Below are 20072 nucleotides of genomic sequence, written 5' to 3'. Positions count from 1 at the left end.
AGTAACTCAGGTAAATATGCTTCAGTTGTGTATTGCAAAAAGCAATTGGTTTTGCACAACATAAACTACCGAACAATATTAGATTGAAGTTGGGCTTAAAGAAATTTAATAGTGTTGTCAAATCTTAAAAAAGGGGAGAGACAGAAATGATCCTGGGGAGGTGAGTTCACCGCATTAGATTCCTAAGTCATTATTCATTCAGAGCAGACACGCCACTTTACAGCTAGAGAGCTAGGGCATGGCAGCTCTTCAGATACTAGTAGTATCTTCAGGAATGCAGTTGAGTTCATTCAAAGTATTTCAAAAGGTTAGGATCTGAATTTCACGTGAGATTACTGTTGTTGGGAGTTTTATGGTTTACCTTGAATTTACACCACTTACGCAGAAGCCACCAACTATGTATCTCAACAGCGAATGAGATGTTAAATTATGAAAACCCAGCTTGTAAGAGCTGCTGAAAGCTGCTTTCCAAGCATGACTGACAATTAATGCGAGAATTACATAGGATGGAGTAAACTACTGACTGTAAATGCTTCACAAATTATGTGTGCTGTCTGTCACACATACTAAGACTGGCAGACCTGAAAGGTGTTTTACATGTGCAGACAGAGACACAGAGAAAAACAAATAAATTTCTAAAGAGAAAGCATGCAACAAAAACAACTTCCAACATTTTTTTGCTGGAAGTGACTAACTATTTAAAACCATGATCCAGTGAGAATCTGACTGTGAATTGCTTTTAAACTGTCAAGGTAAGAAACTAAACTCCGAAACCTTGATGCTGCTACGTTGAGAGCCCCTTATTTTGGCTCTCGCTCTACAACCTGTCTATCCATTTCTTTCTAGCAGTTCAGCACTAAAAAAGTATGCACAGCATTTGGAGCACAAGCTGTAGTGAAGTGCTCCTATCCCTTCCCAATACGATCATCTCTCTACTATGGAGTAAGGGTACATCTTTGCTTTTTACCTTTCTCTCTGCTAACAAATCACAGAATTACAGAATGGTTGGGGTCAGAAGGGACCTCTGGAGGTCATCTGGTCCAATCCCCTGCTCAAGCAGGTTCACCTAGAGCCGATTGCCGAGGACCATTCCCAGATGACTGTTGAATTATCTCCAAGGATGGAGACTCCACCACCTCCCTAGGCAACCTGTGACACTGCTCGGTCACCCTCACAGGGAAAAAGTGTTTCTGGATGTTCAGAGGGAACCTCCTGTGTTTCAGTGTGTGCCTGTTGCTGGGCACCAATGGAAAGAACCTGGCTATGTCCAGTTTGGATCCTCCTGCTCAATGGCCTGGCTACAGCATGACCAAGTGGTAAAATCATAAACTTCCTTTAACTCATGATCAGTATTTTCTAAGGGCTAGAATATTGGATTCAATTTCCCTCAAACTGAGGAAGCAATTTTGGGGCAAATATTAGGCAATAGGAAACTTTCCACCAAGTATTTGCAGTAAACTGCAAAAAAAAAAAATAAAAAATAAAAAAAAAATCAGAGGTCAGCCCAGATACCTAGTATGTGAAACCCACAGTTTCAATGGAGAGATAAGGCCAGAGATGCTCAGCTCAAAAAAAACTGTCAGGATTACTGGGCATGCAGAGACAGACATTCAGGCAACTAAGCAAAAAAGCTGTTAGGTGCCGAATTTTTGACTCATTGTTTTGTCAGACCACTCTTTTTTGATTCAGGTGCATAAATTCCACCTAAAATTAAGGGTGGGGATATAAATCCCTTCTGAATCTGGGCCTCACCTCTTTCTCTCTAATACGCCAAATAACCAGCGATGCGCACTTCAGTACTAATAATTAAACAGAGCAGACCACACAAGTCCAGAGGAGCCCTGGCCATTCACTGCTCCTAAGGATCAGGCACAAACACTCCTGAGTTTTGTTCTGGACTTACCGGTGTAATGGGTACTGGACTGCAAGATTAACAGTGCTGCTGGAAGAGAGACCATGCCCAGCTCTTGCCTGCACACTCATCCCAAGTAGAGCTTGCCCTGTGCAGAGGCAGAAGGCCCATGGCCTGAGTGCCCTGCAAGCCAGCCCACAGCTCCCAGAACAGAGACACATAGGACTTCACAGCACTATCCTGACCAGCGCCCCTTGGGTCATTACCTGGTTTTTGCCTATTTAAAACTGAGACTGTTTGCCTTCCCATTAACTTGTCCCGATTTGTGGTCTTTCCAAACTCTGTGTCACCTGGAACCCCTGTTCCAGGTTCATTAGAAGATCAGGCTATGTTAAAATTAATTACTGGGCAACACTCTCTGATCTTTGTCAGAAGAAGAACAGATGGTCCTAAACTTAAGGGCAGGATAAACTGATACCAATGATTACTAAATGTGTTCCTCTATCCAATTCAATACACATTCTCTTAAAAGCTGGAAGAGAACTGCTGGTCTACATACCTTTTCACAGGGGAAGGTGCAATAATTTTGGTAGTTGCCTCCTTTTCCCCATTTGTTGTAATCTGGCTCATGTTCTTAGATCCTAAAAAAAAAAAAACAACAAACACAAACAGAACAGTCCTGTAGCATATACGCTTGCACACCTATTCAGCATAATCACCTACTGAATACAGTGCAGCATGAGAGACAGAATGATACACAAGATGTCTGGTGCACACTCTACTTGCTAAGGGTGTATAAGGATCACACTTTTGTGTCTCATCCTTATTTCTAGTTATACCACATCACAAGAAAGTTCAACATGGGGGGCATTCATTACTCTTCCACATGAGAGAGGAGTTTGAAGCTGTTGTTCTCAAAAGGATACTATGCCATTGCCACCAGAAGGGAATTCCCTGCTCAGCCACCAATGGGAAGAAAGCTGTGGTGAGAATACAGGCTATGAAAAATCTTGGGAATCCCCAATATAATAACTATGGCCTGTAAAAGAATCGTTAGATTAGACGGTAAAGCAGGAGGAATATGTTTGTTCTAAGAAATCATTTCAAAGTGATGTAGCAACACAGTGCAACACAACACTGATATATCCTAAGTTATGACCAGGAAAATAAATGTAAATTAATGGATTAGAAAACTAGTCATATAAATAGAGAGAGACAATGAAGAGTAATACTCTGACAAAGACAGCTAACGATCAGTTTCAACGAGTTATAAACTTTTGGCCAATATTTGAAAGTTATCTGCCTGGTTTCCAATTTTCTGCCCAATAGTCTTTCCATTTTGATCCTGCACTTTTGCACTGTTGGCACTTAAGTCCCCACCTGAGCCATGAAAGGGAACCTGAAGCAGCAGGAGGAACATGCACTTTCCCTTTTTTTTGAGCCCCCATGTAACATGCTTCAAAGAAACAGATTTGTGTATTCATGATATAGGAGCACTGAAGGCTAAAGCAATCTGGATATTTCATACTGGGTTAACGTCAAAGTGGTGTGATAAGATTATGCTCTATGGATGTATACAGCTCAGTACCATGAACAAAAAAAGAACTGTTCTGTTCAGCTTGGTATGTAGTAATATATTAATCATCAAGATAGGTTTGTTCCTATTGGTGCTGTAATTTTAGTTTCCATGCTGTGCTATTAATATTAATCTGTAATTTTTCTTCACACATTTGCTTTCCATCTAATTGGCAATTTCAGTTATTTCTTACAAAACTGTTACCACCTCCAGAAACAGATGTTAAGTAGAAAAACAAAGCAACATCACTGATGATCTACATCAGCTATGGACAGGATTCTGAGCATGTTCATTGAAGATAACAAAACAGATTGACTGAAGCCTATAAGACTACAAACAAGGAAATACTATGTCCTCTGGGCACAAGCAACACTACCATAGTGTTGTTAATACAGTTGTACAAACTCCAAGCCTTTTTGTTTGGCTAAAACTAAAATGTAATGTCTTAAATTAAGCTGGGGTGAGATTTTGAATTACAAGCTTACTTCATAGTCTCAGAGAAAAACTTCTCCCCAGTCTTCATCAACTTTCCATACCACCCCTATGACATACAACGTCTCTGGACTTTCCTCTACTTCAACACAAATACTTGAGATATCCTAAGGCATCTTGTCTGGCCATCAATTGTCTCTCCCCCAGGTTAAATCTGTTAGTCTTCTGCAGATGCCTCCCATGCTATGCAGAGGGTCTCAAGTGGAATTAGTCGCCTTTGCTTAAGCAGCTCAGCCAAGCCCTTCACGTGTTCGACCTTACCACAGAATCATAGAATGGTTTAGGTTGGAAGGGACCTTAAGTTTCGACCCCCCTGCTATGGGTAGGGACACCTCCCACTAGACCAGGTTGCCACTTTTAATGATGTTATTTACTCCTTTCACTACTTAGTTTTTCAGAATAATGCCTGGCAGGGGAGAGGGGCAGCCTGGGTTCTGTCTGCTACAGTATTTGCTCCTTTAAGGCACTTTTTGTTGTTTATGCAAGCATAAGCACTAGGAAGAATTTGGAATATTCTGAAGAAGGAAATGCAGAATGGGCACAGATTCACAGACAGAAAGGAAAGCAAAGTTCTGGAATTCTGAAAAAAACCCCTCTATTTTATACAATAAGAGACAACCAACTCTCCAGACTCTCTGAAGCACTGCATATCTGCCCATACAGTTATTTTTTGTTTTCAACAATGGAGCAATAGCTACACTGACACTATACCTGTTTGGTAAAAAGACAGAATTACTCAACAAAAACTTTCTTGAATTAATGTGAATGAGAAAACGATGAGAAAAAGAATCACCAATCTTCATTAAGGCCATAAAAGACTACTGCAAAAATTCTTCCTCTGACCTCTAAAAAGAGAGGGAAGCCTGCAGTCAAAAATCACAAATAAATAAAGATGACATCACATAAGAACAGGAAGCAGAAATTTCCCACCTTTAAAGAAGGTACTGATAGTGAAATGAAAATGAAGTAGATCAAAGTGTTAAACTACAAGGATATCTCAGGGTTTCTGACTATATTTTTTTGCATGCAGATATATTTAGGTTGCCTTTCCTAGGCCATCAAATACTTAAGATAAAATAACCCACTATAATAATTTGGCTCACAGAAGTATTGAAATGAGCAAAGATATGACTTTTTTCAAACAAAGGAAATAATTTCAGTACCTCATCTATTACTGTGTAAGTGAGGTAGCGTCCAATTAAGGACCTCAGAGTACTCATCACTTGATGGCGCAGTAAGAACTCATGCTCCAAAACACGTCATAGCTATGAAACGAATGCCAGAAAAAGAGGGTCAAGTGCTACAAAAGAAATAGCCACCTCCAGAACTGATCCTTTGCTATGTTTGGCAATAGCCTTCCTTACCATTCTGCTGACACTCAGTGATCTCTAGGTGCCAGGCGATCGGGGGTTATACGATTCAGAGTCAGTCCACCCACATGCAGAAAGTCTATGATGCCTTTGCAACTCCTTCAGCGCCCTGCATGAAGGCTACTGCTGCAGACCCTATGTTGGACACCTCAGCTTTTGTAGCAGCCAGTACTACTAAATCCTTAAAAAAGAAGCAGCTCCTTCTCTCTGTTGAGTTCCCTGGTTACCACTCTACTATATTAATACATACTTAGTTGAGGGAAAAACAAAGAAAAGAGAACATATCAGTGACAATGACACAGAGGCAGAATCCACTCAGAAATACATAATAGGTTTCTACTGAGACAAGACCTCATATTAACCATGTTTGACTCCACTGCTGCCCACAACAAAGATATTTGCTTTGCTTTTTCAAAAAAAAAGCTCTTGCTGTACAATTCTTGTGTACAAACAGCTAGCTTAATTAGGAGCTTTCTGCCCAAACTTACAGAAACTGTAATAATAGTCTTTAAGCATGTTCCACCTCATGTATCTTTTACTAACTACAGTACTGTTCTACCAACATACACCTCTGTATGATACAGTACCCCCAATATAAAAGAATAGGCTCCAGAAAATCTGTCCAAACCCTAACTCCATTGAAATAACTTATCTATACCACTGTTTCTTGCATGCCAAAGTAATAGGCCTCTCAAAAATACCTTATATAGCCAGAAATCTTGAACATCTCACTCTAGTAGGTTTTCCTGGTTGTTTATCTTTTGCCAGATAAGTTTGTCAGAATTCACTGCACTGAAATTTTCCAATAAGGTGAATGCACACACTTCAATTCCCCTTTACAGACATCTGGATGATCGTCTGTGCATTCAATTTAAATAGACTTACTTTTTCAAAAACTTAAATGTCCTAAACCTCAGGAGTCTGGCAAGCTAATTAGCTTGTCATACCTGTTTCTTATCGACTAAAGCCATTTCACTGATGTTATCTGGAAGTAGTGTTTGTATTTAAATCTATTAATGAGAGCAGAAGATAGTGTGATCAAAAGGAAAACATGCAGTAAGACCTCATGCTTTGCACTGTGTGTTACTAACAGCTTAAAAAAAAATGAATGGACTTTCATATGTCTACACTAGCATACCCTACTCTGTGGTAATGTTTATTTTCCAAACTACTTTTCAAACCAGTAGCCTCAAGGGTTTGTGCATCTCACTTCGCATGCATGAAATGCAGAAGGGGTCACATCCATCCTTTTACAAAACCTGGGATCTAAAATAAACTTTAAAGTGTAAAGCTCAAAGTAAATAAATAAGTAAATAGATAAAATTAGCCCAAGATTCATTTTCCAAAATTTAACTTTCAAACCCAATCTCACAACTTTCTTGGAAAATATTTACGACTGAATGCGCCAGACCAACAGCTCTAGTTGCCATGACTGAGGCTGGCAATGCAGGGTAATGATAGGCGTCTGTGGTAATATGTAAGTTAGGGAAGGGACTGTGACTGCCCGTGATTGCTTAGGGACTATTATAATACAGACAGTACTGTAATTTTAATACCCACTCCCAATTCTCCACCCTGACTTTTAATTCAGAATGGCAGCACTTACTTACACTAGTTGACACAACTACCCAGTGTGCAAGGCAGGGACAAAACAAGTCCTCGGCTGCCAAACAACAATAAACCCAAAGCAATGTGTTTTCCACCGCTGAATAAACTCAGACCCACGGCAACAGGTTTGGTCACATCAATGTTTGTCCAGAGAGGACATTCCCAAAGAGCTTTTCACGTGCAGCATTCAGCCAAAAGAATAATGAACGCTTTCACCCTATGCACTGTTGCGAAAGCTGAACGTTATCAGTCTTGCCCTAGGAGGGTATGACAGAATAATGAGAGATCCTGTTCCATGTTTGAGTTTATGATTGCCAACCAGAACAAAATGCAACTGTAACTCTCTCAGCTGAAATTAAATGGGGAGAATAAACAAACTAAACAAGCTATGCCTATCTCACATATAAGACTTTACAGAACCAAACAAAAAAAACCTTCTCCAACTAAACACCAACTGGAATGCCAACCTAAACATACCCACCCCCCAAAAAATATTCACTAATATAAAAACATTGATTGCACAGCCATTGAAGTTTCCTGGTCCGATTTTTTCAGTAACCCTAGAACAACTGAGAACTGAAACATATTAAGCAAGTGACAAAAGGGAGATTACTGCATTTTAAATCACTGTAATCTGTATTCGAGGAAAATAATCTGCCACACTAAAGTGAAACTGTCTACACAGTCTATCCTGTTAGGGAAATCAGTCAATGGCAGTGGCTTTTATACAAGAAAGCTAGTTTCTCGCTGTTCATAGTGTCATCTCCTCTAATCCCTCCCTTAAAGCACAAATATTTTTACTGGAAACATAAAAGTAAATATTTTCTATCATTGTCCTGGTACCTACAGCAACACTTAACTCAGAGTTCACCAAGTGGCTGCAGTCCTAATGACTTAGCGTACTTTAATGGACCAATGAGACAAAAAACCATTATCAGTTGCTCAGCTCTGCAAAAGGTAGCTAACCTCCACCTTCAGGTGACAGAAAAAAAAGTACAAAAACCACATACTATGTAACTGCTTATAACACCAGAGCATGTATACAAAAAGAAGGAACAAAGGAAAACAGTTTAATGTGATGCCAAAGGTTAGAGGCTTTAGCACTTCACACACACCTCTATGATGGAGGCAATGCAGGCTGCACTTGCTACAGCCATGCATCTGTAGGTACGCGTTCATCTAATTGCTCCCAAAACATTGCTGGGGCTGGTCCCACTACTGGCACCAACAGATTAAAATAACAAACAAAACCTGAACGGCTAATAGAACTGGCCGCAGAAAGGAAGCTTTTCATGCACTTAATTTTGCAATTTAAGGAAGATGCTGAGCTCAGAGAAGGTGGAAGTAAGTTACTGCATAAGAACTACTTGTAAATTGTTACTGGGTTTTGTGAGAATAAAAGGAACTCTTATTTTCCTTCCAAAAACCTAAATTATAAGACATATCCAGATGGAACCTAATTTAAGTGGCATTTGGCAGAAAACACCAGAAGAAATACATGCAAACTAAAACTACCCTGTTTAAAATGTTGAACGAGGCATATTTGATCTTATTACACCCTACTAGAAACACAAAATCAAGAACAAAGGACTAGCCATCAATGATAACCACCGGCATAATTTCATTATGCAAAAGGAATATTTATTTTAAGAAGAAAAGTCACACTATTCTCTCAAACATTTCACTCAGGGAAAGTTTTAAGTAACTCATAAAACTGTTTACACCACCAGGCTCATTTCTGAGATAAAAAGTATTCTGTAAAACTAAAATCTACATTGGCTTAGCATTTTTAAACAAGTAATGCTTAAAATATATCAAACAGACTTGATTTATTGTGTGAAATGGACTTTGCTATATCTAAGAACCAGTTTAGGTGAAAAGGGGTGGATTTATCCTAGTGACATGCAACAGACGGTCACATGAGTGACGTTCCTCAGGGGTCAGTACTGGAACTGGTGCTGTTCAACATCTTTGTTGGCAACACGGACAGAGGGATTGAGTGCACCCTTAGCAAGTTTGCCAATGATATCAAGCTGTGTGCAGTGGTCAATAGGCTGGAAGGAAGGGATGCCATCCAGAGGAACCTGGACAGGCTGGAGAGGTGGGCCCATGCCAACCTCATAAAGTTCAACAAGGCCAAGTGCAAGGTCCTGCATGTGGGCCGGGGCTATCCCAAGCACAAATACAGGCTGGGTGGAAAATGGATTGAGAGCAGCCCTGAGGAGAAGGACTTGGGGGTGTTGGTGGACGAGAAGCTCAACATGAGCCAGCAATGTGCACTTGCAACCCAGAAAGCCAACCGCACCCTAGGCTGTATCAAAAGAAGTGTGGCTATCAGGTTCAGGGAGGTGTTTCTCCACCTCTGCTCTGCTCTTGTGAGGCCCTACGGGGAGTACTGTGTCTAGCCCTGGAGCCCCCAACATAAGAAGGACATCGATCCGTTGGAGCGAGTCCAAAGAAGGGCCTTGAAGATCATCGGAGGGCTGGAGCATCTTTCCTACGAAGACCGACTGAGAACATTGGGGCTGTCAGCCTGGAGAAGAGAAGGTTCCAGGGACACCTTATTGCAGCCTTCCAGTACCTCAAAGTGGCCTACAGGAGAGATGGGGAGGGACTCTTTATCAGGCAGTGTAGTGATAGGACAGGGGTAACAGTTTTAAACTGAAAGAGGGTAGATTTAGATTAGATATTAGGAAGAAATTCTTTACTCTGAGGGTGGTGAGACACTGGAACAGGTTGCCCAGGGAAGTTATGCATGCCCCATCCTGTAATTGTTCAAGGCCAGGTGGATGGGGCTTTGAGTAACCTGGTCCAGTGGGAGGTGTCCCTGCCTGTGGCAGGGGGGTTGGAACTAGATGATCTCTAAGGTCCCTTCCATCCTAAACTAGTCTATGATTCTATGATTGTATGGTAACTGATGCATAGAGGACAACCAGTCTGCTTTCCACATCTGAAAGCCCATTTAAATAGAGAAATAGTACTAGAAGTTTATCATTGTGAATACCTAAATGAAAAAAGAAAGAGTAAACAATATCCTCATTTATAGGGAAAGATGGAATTTGAATGACATATCTCTCTTCTTTCAGACCATATTTTAAGTGGGAAGTGAAATAAATTCATTTAATTTAAAAATCATTTGAGGTAATACACTTGTCCCAGTGGAAAATGACTGCACACTTGGAACACATGGCTAATCAATTAATTTGAATTAAAAGCAAAACAACCCAGATGGGTGATACGGATTACACAAGTATATTTCAGTTAAGATGGCAAAAAAGCAGCCTTTTTATTTTAAAGTAAAACAAATTGTTTAAATCCACCAAAACAACAAACACGCGTTGTCCAGAGACTTCTGCATCATGTTACATCAGCAGAACAGGCCACAGGATGGTTTCAGTTTTCCTCACAATTCCAGTCAAAGAGACTGAAAAAAATCAACAAGCACAACACGCACACCCTTCAAGCGATATAGACTGACTTTCACGGCCTGCACTAAGGTAAATGTTATTTTCAACTAAACTAAGCTGAGTTTCAGCTGAGAAGTTTACCTCTTCTACACAACTTTCTGCCCCACAACTTTCTGCCCAACTGAACTGGGGACTAATGAGGTGGAAAACACCAATCATCTTGAACTACCACCCTAAGACTGGGACAGCCCAGCTGAACTAAAGTCTGTCACTAGGTTCAAGAGTGAATAGCTTTTTGTCCTCTTAGGCACTCTCTGACAACCACAGACACAACAAAAAGATATAATAATCAGAAAGAAAGCAATCCTTTTCTTCTTACTCTAAATTCAATAAAATAAAATTTATTAAAAAAAAAAAAAAAACAACAAACACAACTATTGTAAACTGCTTGTATTTTCCAGGGATAATACTTTTAAATACACTACACTTCAAGACCCACTGCAGCTAAAAGGCAGAACACACCAGCTTTGTTTCTGAGCCCAAAGACAGAACCAGAACAAACATGTGAGGTTTCCAGATATACATACCTACTTGCTTTTTAAATATGGGGATTCTCAAAAGTTTATAATGCTGTACTAACCCACGATAAAGAGGAATCCTGCTTGTATTTTTAAAGGCCGGACAAGTTTTTTCTCAAACTGCTAACGCACATACATATATACTTAACTCTGTGCACGAGTTTGACCGAAATCTGTGTGACTGCTATCGTAGATGAAGCTAAGCACACACATGTAATCACATGTAGAACTGGACCCTGACATTAGAAAAGGTTTTTGCCTCTATTACTAGATTTTAGGAAACACCCATTATTCTGGCCATGACTGCTGTGTTCCGTGCTTAACTCTGTATGTTTCTTCTAACACCTGTAAAAACTTCCAGCTTTCCCTGACACCTTCAGCATGCAGAATTGAGTCCCAGCTCACACATCTGAAGCACGTTCAGATTGCAGAAGGCAAGCCACTAACTTCTGTTCCACTTAGTATCAAAATAAAAGGATACTGCCCTTGAACTTGGAAGAGGATATACAAGAGAGATGCCTTGGGTCAAGCAGCTGGAACAATGGGATACCAACCAAGACACACACGCATAAAATTCTCTAGCAAGTGACAGGACTTCTGAAAAAAAAATTCCCATGTTCTCACTGCCTGTTTTCAAACTTTCCTTTCATACTTTATATTAGACCTACAAACATGGGATTCTATCATGTTTGATCCACACCATCTCTTTTACTTTTACCCACAAAGCTTGAGTTTTTAGATCCAGTTACGGTTAGGTATGAATACTGACCTAAGGTAAAAGAGAGAATCCATTCTGAGAGATCCTCGAGGACACTGCAGCAGTTCCGAGTCACCTCTTGAAAATTAAATGAGCCAAAGACCAAAGAAGACGTCTCTCCACAGGCCCAGCAGAGAAGGACTTACCGGTCTGTTGTGTTCTTTTGGGGTAAGTCTTGCTGCGACTCCTTTCAATGCACTGGTCAGGCCGTGGGAGCTGCACAGAAGGGTCTCTGGTCATTTGCAAAGATGTCCTGCCACTTGAAAACAAAACAAAATCATGGGAAAACGCTGGAAAAATAATCAAAGAAACAGAGGACCTTTAGAATGAAAAGAATGCATGGGGTTTGGGCAGCATGTTTTGTTGGCTATTCACTTCTCATCACAGCTCTGGTTCTCCTACAAAGCAGCAATACTCTGACTTTTTTTTTTAACCAGTTAGTCACAGAATCATCAACAGATTGTGTCAATCTCTTCTATATTGGGCATTTTCAGGAGGAGCTACACAACTAAAACAAAATGCTGCTTTATTACGAAGAGGCTAAGATGGTGTGACCTTTTGTAACCTTGAAAATTCTAACTTAAGACTTTCTTAAATAATTTGATTACTTCCTCAATTATTTCTGTAAGTTTTTATCTCAGGAAAACTCATATTTAACATTGTTCAGTTCTAGTCAGTAAGGGGCTACTGCTCTGCCATGCGGAATGACAACCTAAAAGGCATGGAAAACCCTGTGCAAAACAAACTGTAATAAAGTACACCCACTAGCACAGGCCCAAATGATTAATAAATTGAGTATAAGTCCCCATCCTGTTCACAGTAAGGCTCTTCTTCATTGCACAGTCTAGATAAGCTATTAAGTTTAAATAAATTCTTTTATGCTCATTTTAATGTTTCTCGCCACGTGACGAAGTAGAATAAAGTGTTCATAACAAAAACGTAAAACAGGTCTCAACTTCCTCCCCAAAACTCCATGTTTGCTTCTGGAAACTTACTACATAAGAGAAGTAATTGTTAGTATCAACTCCCAGTTGCTTAAACACCTGCAGTTTGATGACTTCAAAGTAAACAGGTATCATACCAGCAAGTGCAAAGCAACTATACAGGCATTACATATATAGATTTTCTAAGTCATGCGAATAGACTCTACTAGGACGATTGTATTTTCAGCAATAGCCCCACAGGGGTAGTCAGCACTGCAGAATTTTTATCTTCTCAAAATTTGTAAAAGAATTAAAGGGAAAAAAAAAACCACCACAAATTATAACAATACATCACAGTAATGCTGTTTTTTGATACTCAGTTTAATGTTATTTTTGCTGCCAAGTTAGCCAGAAAACACTTCTACCCAACTTTTAAGTTTGGCTACCATGACAGACTTGCAAATTCCAGAAGCAGTTTTAACAAAAGAACTGGGGACGAGACCTTCCACTCATACTAACACCTCCACATATTAACGAAATAATCTGATCTTAAGATAAGGAAATTAATATTATGGTACCCTTACATACACAGTCAAACAATGGGATTACAGTTTCTGCTATACAGATACACAACACTGCTTTTGGTGCTAGAACAGGGACCAAAGGCAAAGAGAGAAGAAAATCAAAGCTGATGGATAAGCAAAGGGAAGATTCCTGAAGCACATGAAAATGCAGTTACTGCTGCTCCGAATTCCAACACAAGAGTTAACATGCCAGACACCAACTGATTATCACTATTTATCATTAACACTGTATAATCAATATAGTGCAACTAGATGTCACAACCTGCATCTACTAGAACATCCACTTAGGTCAGTGGGAGCCCCCAGGAATCCCTGAAGCAAAACAGGGAACACTTCATACTAGCAGAGAAATGTATACTTTCATGTGTTCCAGACAAAACCAACATTATAAATATAGTTGTCAGTAATGGCTATCACCCCAACGTGGCAATCCAGATGGCAGATAACCCTTGAAACTCATTAAAAAAGGAAGATGAACTTAAATGCACCATCAGCAGGAATAACTCAAACGTAGTTAATTGCGTCATGGTACTTTTTAAAAATTGATTGGAAGGCCCTGGTAAGTAGAAAACTTTCTCCTCCCCAGCACCAGCGCATTGCTTCAATCTGCTGAAACGGTCCAACAGAGGAAACTCTCACCCACAGTACTCCGGCAGGAATCCACTGAACTCCTATCTGGTTTCACAGATGGGGTTACATGCATCAGGATCCAAACAGAAACCCCAAAGGTAGTACAATCATTCCCCTATTATCCACAGTAAGAAGAATTTGGATCATGCCAGATAATGTGATACCCCAAATAACCTATATTATTATGAAATACGTTGAAGAAGATGGGACAGAAACACACCAGTGATCCTGACTGAAGGCAGTTGAGATTCAGTTACATGAGGCTCAGGCATAGTCATCCCTCCATCAGTAACACCCTTCTTACAAGTAAGATCTTACATCCAAGGGTAACAGAGACCTGACTATGAATTCTGACTGGCTGATGACAAGTGTAATAGAGCTACTATCACACAGTGCCATTAGTACCTACCACAGATACTAACTCCAATCCAGTAGCTGCTAGAGAAATTGGGGGTTACTGTTTTCTTGGGTTCAGAAAAGTCTTCCTAAGAAGCAGTGACAAAGACCTGCCTAAGTAATGACTGTCACCCTTACCCTTTATGATCCATGTATTTCTTGAGTGATGGTGGAAATACAGACAGGAATGAGAGATAGATAGACAAGCCAAAAATAAACCTAAATAAACTTGGTATATTTGCAGGCCATGGAAAAAAAAAACAAAACTTTGTTGGTTGGTTTTGTTTGTTTGTTTGTTTGTTTTTGAATTTGCCATTTGTTAATTATGTTAGATTATAAATTATTTGGCTCAAAATTGCTCAGCCAACGTGACAGAACTGGATTTAAAACAGTGGTTGCCAATTGCCAAATCAAGTGCCTTAATCAACTAGACAAAGGCCCTGTCATTTCAAGACTTAAAAACATGAGGTTTTATTGAAACTCCATGAAAACCTGAGTTTCTGACATCTTACAATTTTAACTACATCCTATACTATGCTAGTCATTTGTGGTACAGCAGCTAGAGGATCTTAAACCCACTCTCCCCACCACATCTTCCTCTGTATCAAGGTATTAACTGCCCTTTATGTCACACTGTCTGCTTGCTTAACTCAGGCTAAAATTGAGATGAAGTGCTCCCTGTACACCCTTAGGATGAAGTTTACTGCATCTTTCAAGGCTTGCAGCCTTGAATGCATATCCAATTTTCCTAGCTATTCTCGTTAGAAAAAATACACCCACCTCCCTTCAGATCTGCCCTCATTTTTATTCTTATATCAACAGCACTGCGCCAGCAGTACTGCTACAGGAATAGACATAACCTCTCCAATCGAGAGCCCTTGTCATAGCTCAACTGCAGCTGTAAAGAAGTTACAGACTTCATACGCTTCTTTGCACCAACTGTTTGCTAATTCCCAGAAGAAAGGCAGTAGCCAACATGCCTCCTCGTTTTGGCATTCGCCAGGTGTCAGGAAAAACCCTTTAGGACATGAACGTAATTTCAGGACTTGTAAGGAGATATTGACTTAAACCATTGCCATGGCTGCTGTCACTTTCACTACGGACTACAGCAGGCCTTAGCCAGCTCTGGGGATCTGGAGAATCAGAAACAACTCGCATTTGTCCCAAAACTGCCAGATTCCCAAAGGGAGACTGTTAAATTGGCCCTCATTCATGCTTTGTCAGCAGAACTGCTCTGAGCTGTAGTCTGGGTGGGGTTTTTCTTCCATTTAAAGAAAAGAGGAGAAAAGAAGGAATTAATTGAAGTCTAAACAATGAAATAAATTCACCTGTACCGATGTTTATAGCCTATGGATCCAAACTTGCTGAATTTCCTTGACAGAGAGTTTGATTCATTCTCTGGCACTCTATGTAGTTTGAGAAATAAAACAACAGAGTAAGTTACATGGATAGGTCTCAATTACAGCCCCCTTCCCAAGAAAATAGAAGAGAAATACAAACTTTAGGTTTCACAAATAATAGTTTTCTGCTAGTTCCCCTTCATTCCTACCTCCAGGAAGACTCTTACGGCATTGAGAGCTCCACAAAGCCACATGTTTATGCCTCCTCTTTTGATTACACACCTCTTTATTTCAGTGTCTACTGTAAACTGCTGGCAACAGCAGCCTTTCACTTCATATTTCACAGGAGCAGGGAAAAATGCCTTGCCACAGTAATGAGACTGCAGGAGGGATTCTGAGCTTACGCATTTACAGCACTGCTAAAGACAATCCGAAGCATCCTATCAGCCAGTTCCTAGCGTGACACCCTTGCACACCTCTTTTAGTGTTTTTGCAACAGTAAAAGAAAGTGTTTTGAGATGTGTAATATTGGGAACATTTTATACACTTCAATAAGTAAACAAAACATTCTAGTAATTAAATGAGTCCTTCTATCAAAAACCAAAATTTCTGTGCATCGTAGGAAATAGTAATGTCTGAAATGCAAAGGCCTCACTCAAGTCAATGCTGCTACAGGAAATTTGATGGTTAAATACATAAAAATGTATATGGCAGCTTAAATCCTGCTATATAAATTTGTGGATACTTCTGTTAAAGCCTACTTTATGCAACCTGAGATGCTGTTTTGAAAAGAATTCCCAGACAAAAGAAACCACCGAACTATCCAATTTTAAAAATATTGTTTCACATCATTGTGAGAAAAGAAAAGGCATCAGCTTTTAGGAACCTTCTATAATCAACAGGAAAAATGTGTTTCCAGGCAGCAAGCCTGTGTTACACCACTCTGTAGGTATAACAAAGTTCTTAATATAGTCTGCCTCCTTTTGGTAACGAAATGACAACTTCTGCATCACTCACCTGAAAAAAGTATGATGTTCTACACAGCATTTCCAGAGATGTTTGCATGTGATCTTGTTACGTGCTTCAAAAAAGAAGGAAGTTTCATTGCACTGAAAAAAACCCAAAACAAATCAATATAGTTGTATTGATATATGCATTGCCAGTGAAGTCAATCTTTATTTACTGAACATAAGAACTGACCGTTTCATAACAATGCACATAAGAAAAGACGTAAGTCTGAAGAAAAGCAGGTTCCATAATTATGTAGAATTCTTCATTTAAAAGAGGTTTTCTTTTTGGTTTAGCATTTCTGAAAATAATTATTTAAAGAATCGATTCCTTAGATACAGAAAAACAGAAAAGAAAGGAGATTATTGAAACACTTCTGTTTCTTCATTCTTATTTGTAGTTTTCAGGTTTTTTCCTAATTAAAAAGCACAAAGTTTTTTTCAAGTAGTATGATTCTGATGTTTTCTGAAAATGCACCTCAGACGTCAAGCGAAAATACATTACCAAGGCTCTGTTTAACAGTATACATAAAGGTAAGAATAAGCGATAAATTGTGATAAATTAAGATGAAGCAACAACACAGAGAGAAAATGCACAAAACATACACATAGAGAAGAACTCGGGTGAAACTGGAAATGAAAAAGAAGGACGGAAAGATTAAAAACAAATTAGCTAACTTCAGAATAATTCAAAATACAAGGAAAAGGTCACAAGTAAAAGCCATAAAATCCACCTTAAAATCTATTAAGGAAGACTACAAAAAAAGAATATTCAAAGCTTAAGATCTATTAACTGGAAATTGGCAGTCAGTACAGCAGACATGAGGAAAAGGCAGGGACAGATGAAAGAAAAGTCAGATATATACAAACTATAAAATACTTCCAACAGACAAGAAGAAGCAACAGACATGTCATGTTGCTTGCTTCCAACAAGCTTAACATTCAAATATGTTCACATAAAATACACTTCTGTATATCTGTCACTCAATAAACTTAAGTGCTTAATTTTGTATCTGTGATTTGCACAAAGAATGAGCAGTCCCACTGACTTCAGTGTGAATCCTCAGTGTGGTACGACACAGTCCGTAATAAAACTGAGTCCTAAAACTATTTCCCCAGTAAGTGAATTACAAAGTGGGCGTGATTCATGCCACTTTCAGCATCTGATTTTAGGAAATGGATGCCCTTGTGTTAGTTATACTTCTGCAGTGCCATGCACTCACAGGTAAAGAGTTCTGGAAAGTTTCTCCCACTCTTCATTTAACGAGGTATGGTAACCTGTAAGCACCTTGCAAACTGTGAACTAATTCAGTATGTTCTCTAGAATACAAAATTTCACCTCCAAGAAAAACCAATTATATCTCTATTAACGGCTGTCAGGCAGCCTTACAAATTCACAAATTGCCTGCTCAAGCAGTCTTTCCTCCACCTTGAAATAAATAACAGTAAAAATGACAGAATTTTGCAACTGTGGTTAGAATAATTGAGATTTCATTCCCTGACCAAAAAAAAAAAAAAAAAAAAGACACATACACATGAGCTTATTTTCTCCCATGGAATATTTTAGTTAGTTTAATGGCTGGCTGGAACAGTCCCATGGAATGTCCAAGGAATTAAAATCATCCTCTAGTCTTCTCTCAAAAGCATATTTTCCTCTCTCGGACATCACAGCATGAAAGAGGAGTACAGTAAGACATACAGCCACTAACAATGCTGAAAACTAGGATTTAATTGAGATTGCTATGCACAGCATGAAATTATTATATAATAGATTAGTCCCATAAATATATTCCTACAGTTCCTTAAAATAGAACTTGAGGCTTGACAGGAATCTTCATCTCTCTGCAGGTTTCACAAGGGGTTTAACTTGGAGCAAAAATACGTTTAATTTATAAAAAGTAAAACCAGAAACTTAAGAACGAAAGCTCTTCTAAAACAGAAGAAAAACCCTAAGTAATTAGGGAAAACGGGGGAGGGGGGGGAGGAGGGGGAAAGCTTCCTGGAGAATCTTGAAGATTGTCAAGGAGAAACAACTATTTATACTAGAATTTTCAAGAGTAAGCATATTGCTCTTGCTCCTCTGGCAACCAGGAACAAGAGTCTACCCCCTGAAAGATCATACTGCATCTTCACATTTTTCAAGTTTTAAAGAAGACATGTCAAGGAGTACTTTTAATTTGCTTATTTTACCCATAACAGAAACGTAGCTTTAGATTTTATGATTTAATTTACATTGCAATTTCTAGATCAGACTGTCATCTGATGTGATTTCATATAAACCCACACAACTACAGTCACCAGTGCAGTTTTAAGGAATAATATCAGATCAGGTCTGTGGTATTGCAAACTTTATGCAATATGATGAGTCAATTTAACTTCTGTTAGGAAAGAACTCAGTGACTCACTTTTAATATACAGGATCTTGCTCCTTCTTTGTCCACTCCTAAATTTCATTTTTAGGCAAAGAATCCAATGCTGCACTTCAATTTATTTAATTACATAAGCTTGGAGGAGACAGTTTGTGGATTGGGGGAAGGGAGGGGCAGAGAGAAGCCAGGGCTCTTTTGTTCTTATTTTTAAAGAGACTTTTTAAAATAAGGTATTTCTGCCATATCTCTATTACCTCAGTTCAAATGCGACTGGAATTCAGGGATTTCAGGGAAAGATTCCCATCAGAGAAAAGGTTGTAATTGTCCATTTTTTCTTCTTTTTAAGTTGAAGGTCAGAATTTTCCCATATACAGAACAAATCGCACGTAACACATGAAAATCAGTACTTGACTAAAAGAGGGACAGTATAGCTACATTGCCATATGATTGAAAGATCCGACCAGCAAACATTACTGATTCCATCATTTGAAGGCATTATTTTCTAAGGTGGAAGAAAGCTCATCTCAGCTCAGAATAAAATTTTTATGATTAACTACATGCTGAAACATCTATACTTAGTACACAGCAATCAAAGGCACTCAGGAAAAAACAGCATAGCCCTATAGATCCATTTTATCAACAAACTATGGAATTCAGACCTGGAAAATGAAACAACTGCCTAAAATTCAGGGGACCGACCAAACAAGCTTTCTGATAACACACTGAGGTTTATTTATTTGAATTTGAAGGAAAAGCACATCTGAAAACTATTGCCTCAGAACGGATGCTTGTAGTAAGTTAAATAGCACAGTTAAATTTTACTAAAGAGAGAGAAAGAAAGCCTAAAACATTCATCTTTAAGTTCTTTTACCAACACAGAAGAGACGATTCATAATTATTTTACCATTTTCACCTTTTCTGCAAAGGATTCAGTAACCTACTGCAACTAAGTCAAATATGACACTGCATACAGCACATCTAGGTTTAGGACTTCCTCCATTTACTTTTTAAGACTTTTTAAGGCTTGCAAGAGTACTGTGATTACCCTCATAATTTATGAATGCATATAGAAAAATGAGGCAGTACTGAAGACAGTAATATCTTCCAGGTTTAATCTTTCTCTCCTAATGGAATAAATAGATTTGTATAGGTAAAGCAAAGACGACCTTACCTGTTAACACCA

The 20072-nt window shown here is 39.0% G+C and overlaps 1 protein-coding gene across 1 annotated transcript in view; it reads right to left on the bottom strand.

Annotated features, from left to right (window-relative positions):
* Positions 1-20072, bottom strand: part of EPB41L4A (erythrocyte membrane protein band 4.1 like 4A) — a gene marked incomplete at its 5' end in the record, with an annotated part of 139382 nt that overhangs the window by 28392 nt on the left and 90918 nt on the right. The window contains 4 exons of the mRNA XM_082497205.1: positions 2412-2493; positions 11787-11899; positions 15502-15579; positions 16531-16622. Of these exons, the coding sequence (XP_082353331.1) occupies positions 2412-2493; positions 11787-11899; positions 15502-15579; positions 16531-16622 (365 nt within the window). The remainder of the gene's footprint in view (positions 1-2411; positions 2494-11786; positions 11900-15501; positions 15580-16530; positions 16623-20072) is intronic.

Source organism: Vanellus vanellus (assembly GCF_965231255.1).
Source record: "Vanellus vanellus genome assembly, chromosome: Z".
NCBI lineage: Eukaryota > Metazoa > Chordata > Aves > Charadriiformes > Charadriidae > Vanellus > Vanellus vanellus.
This window is presented reverse-complemented; position numbering and strand designations above follow the sequence as displayed.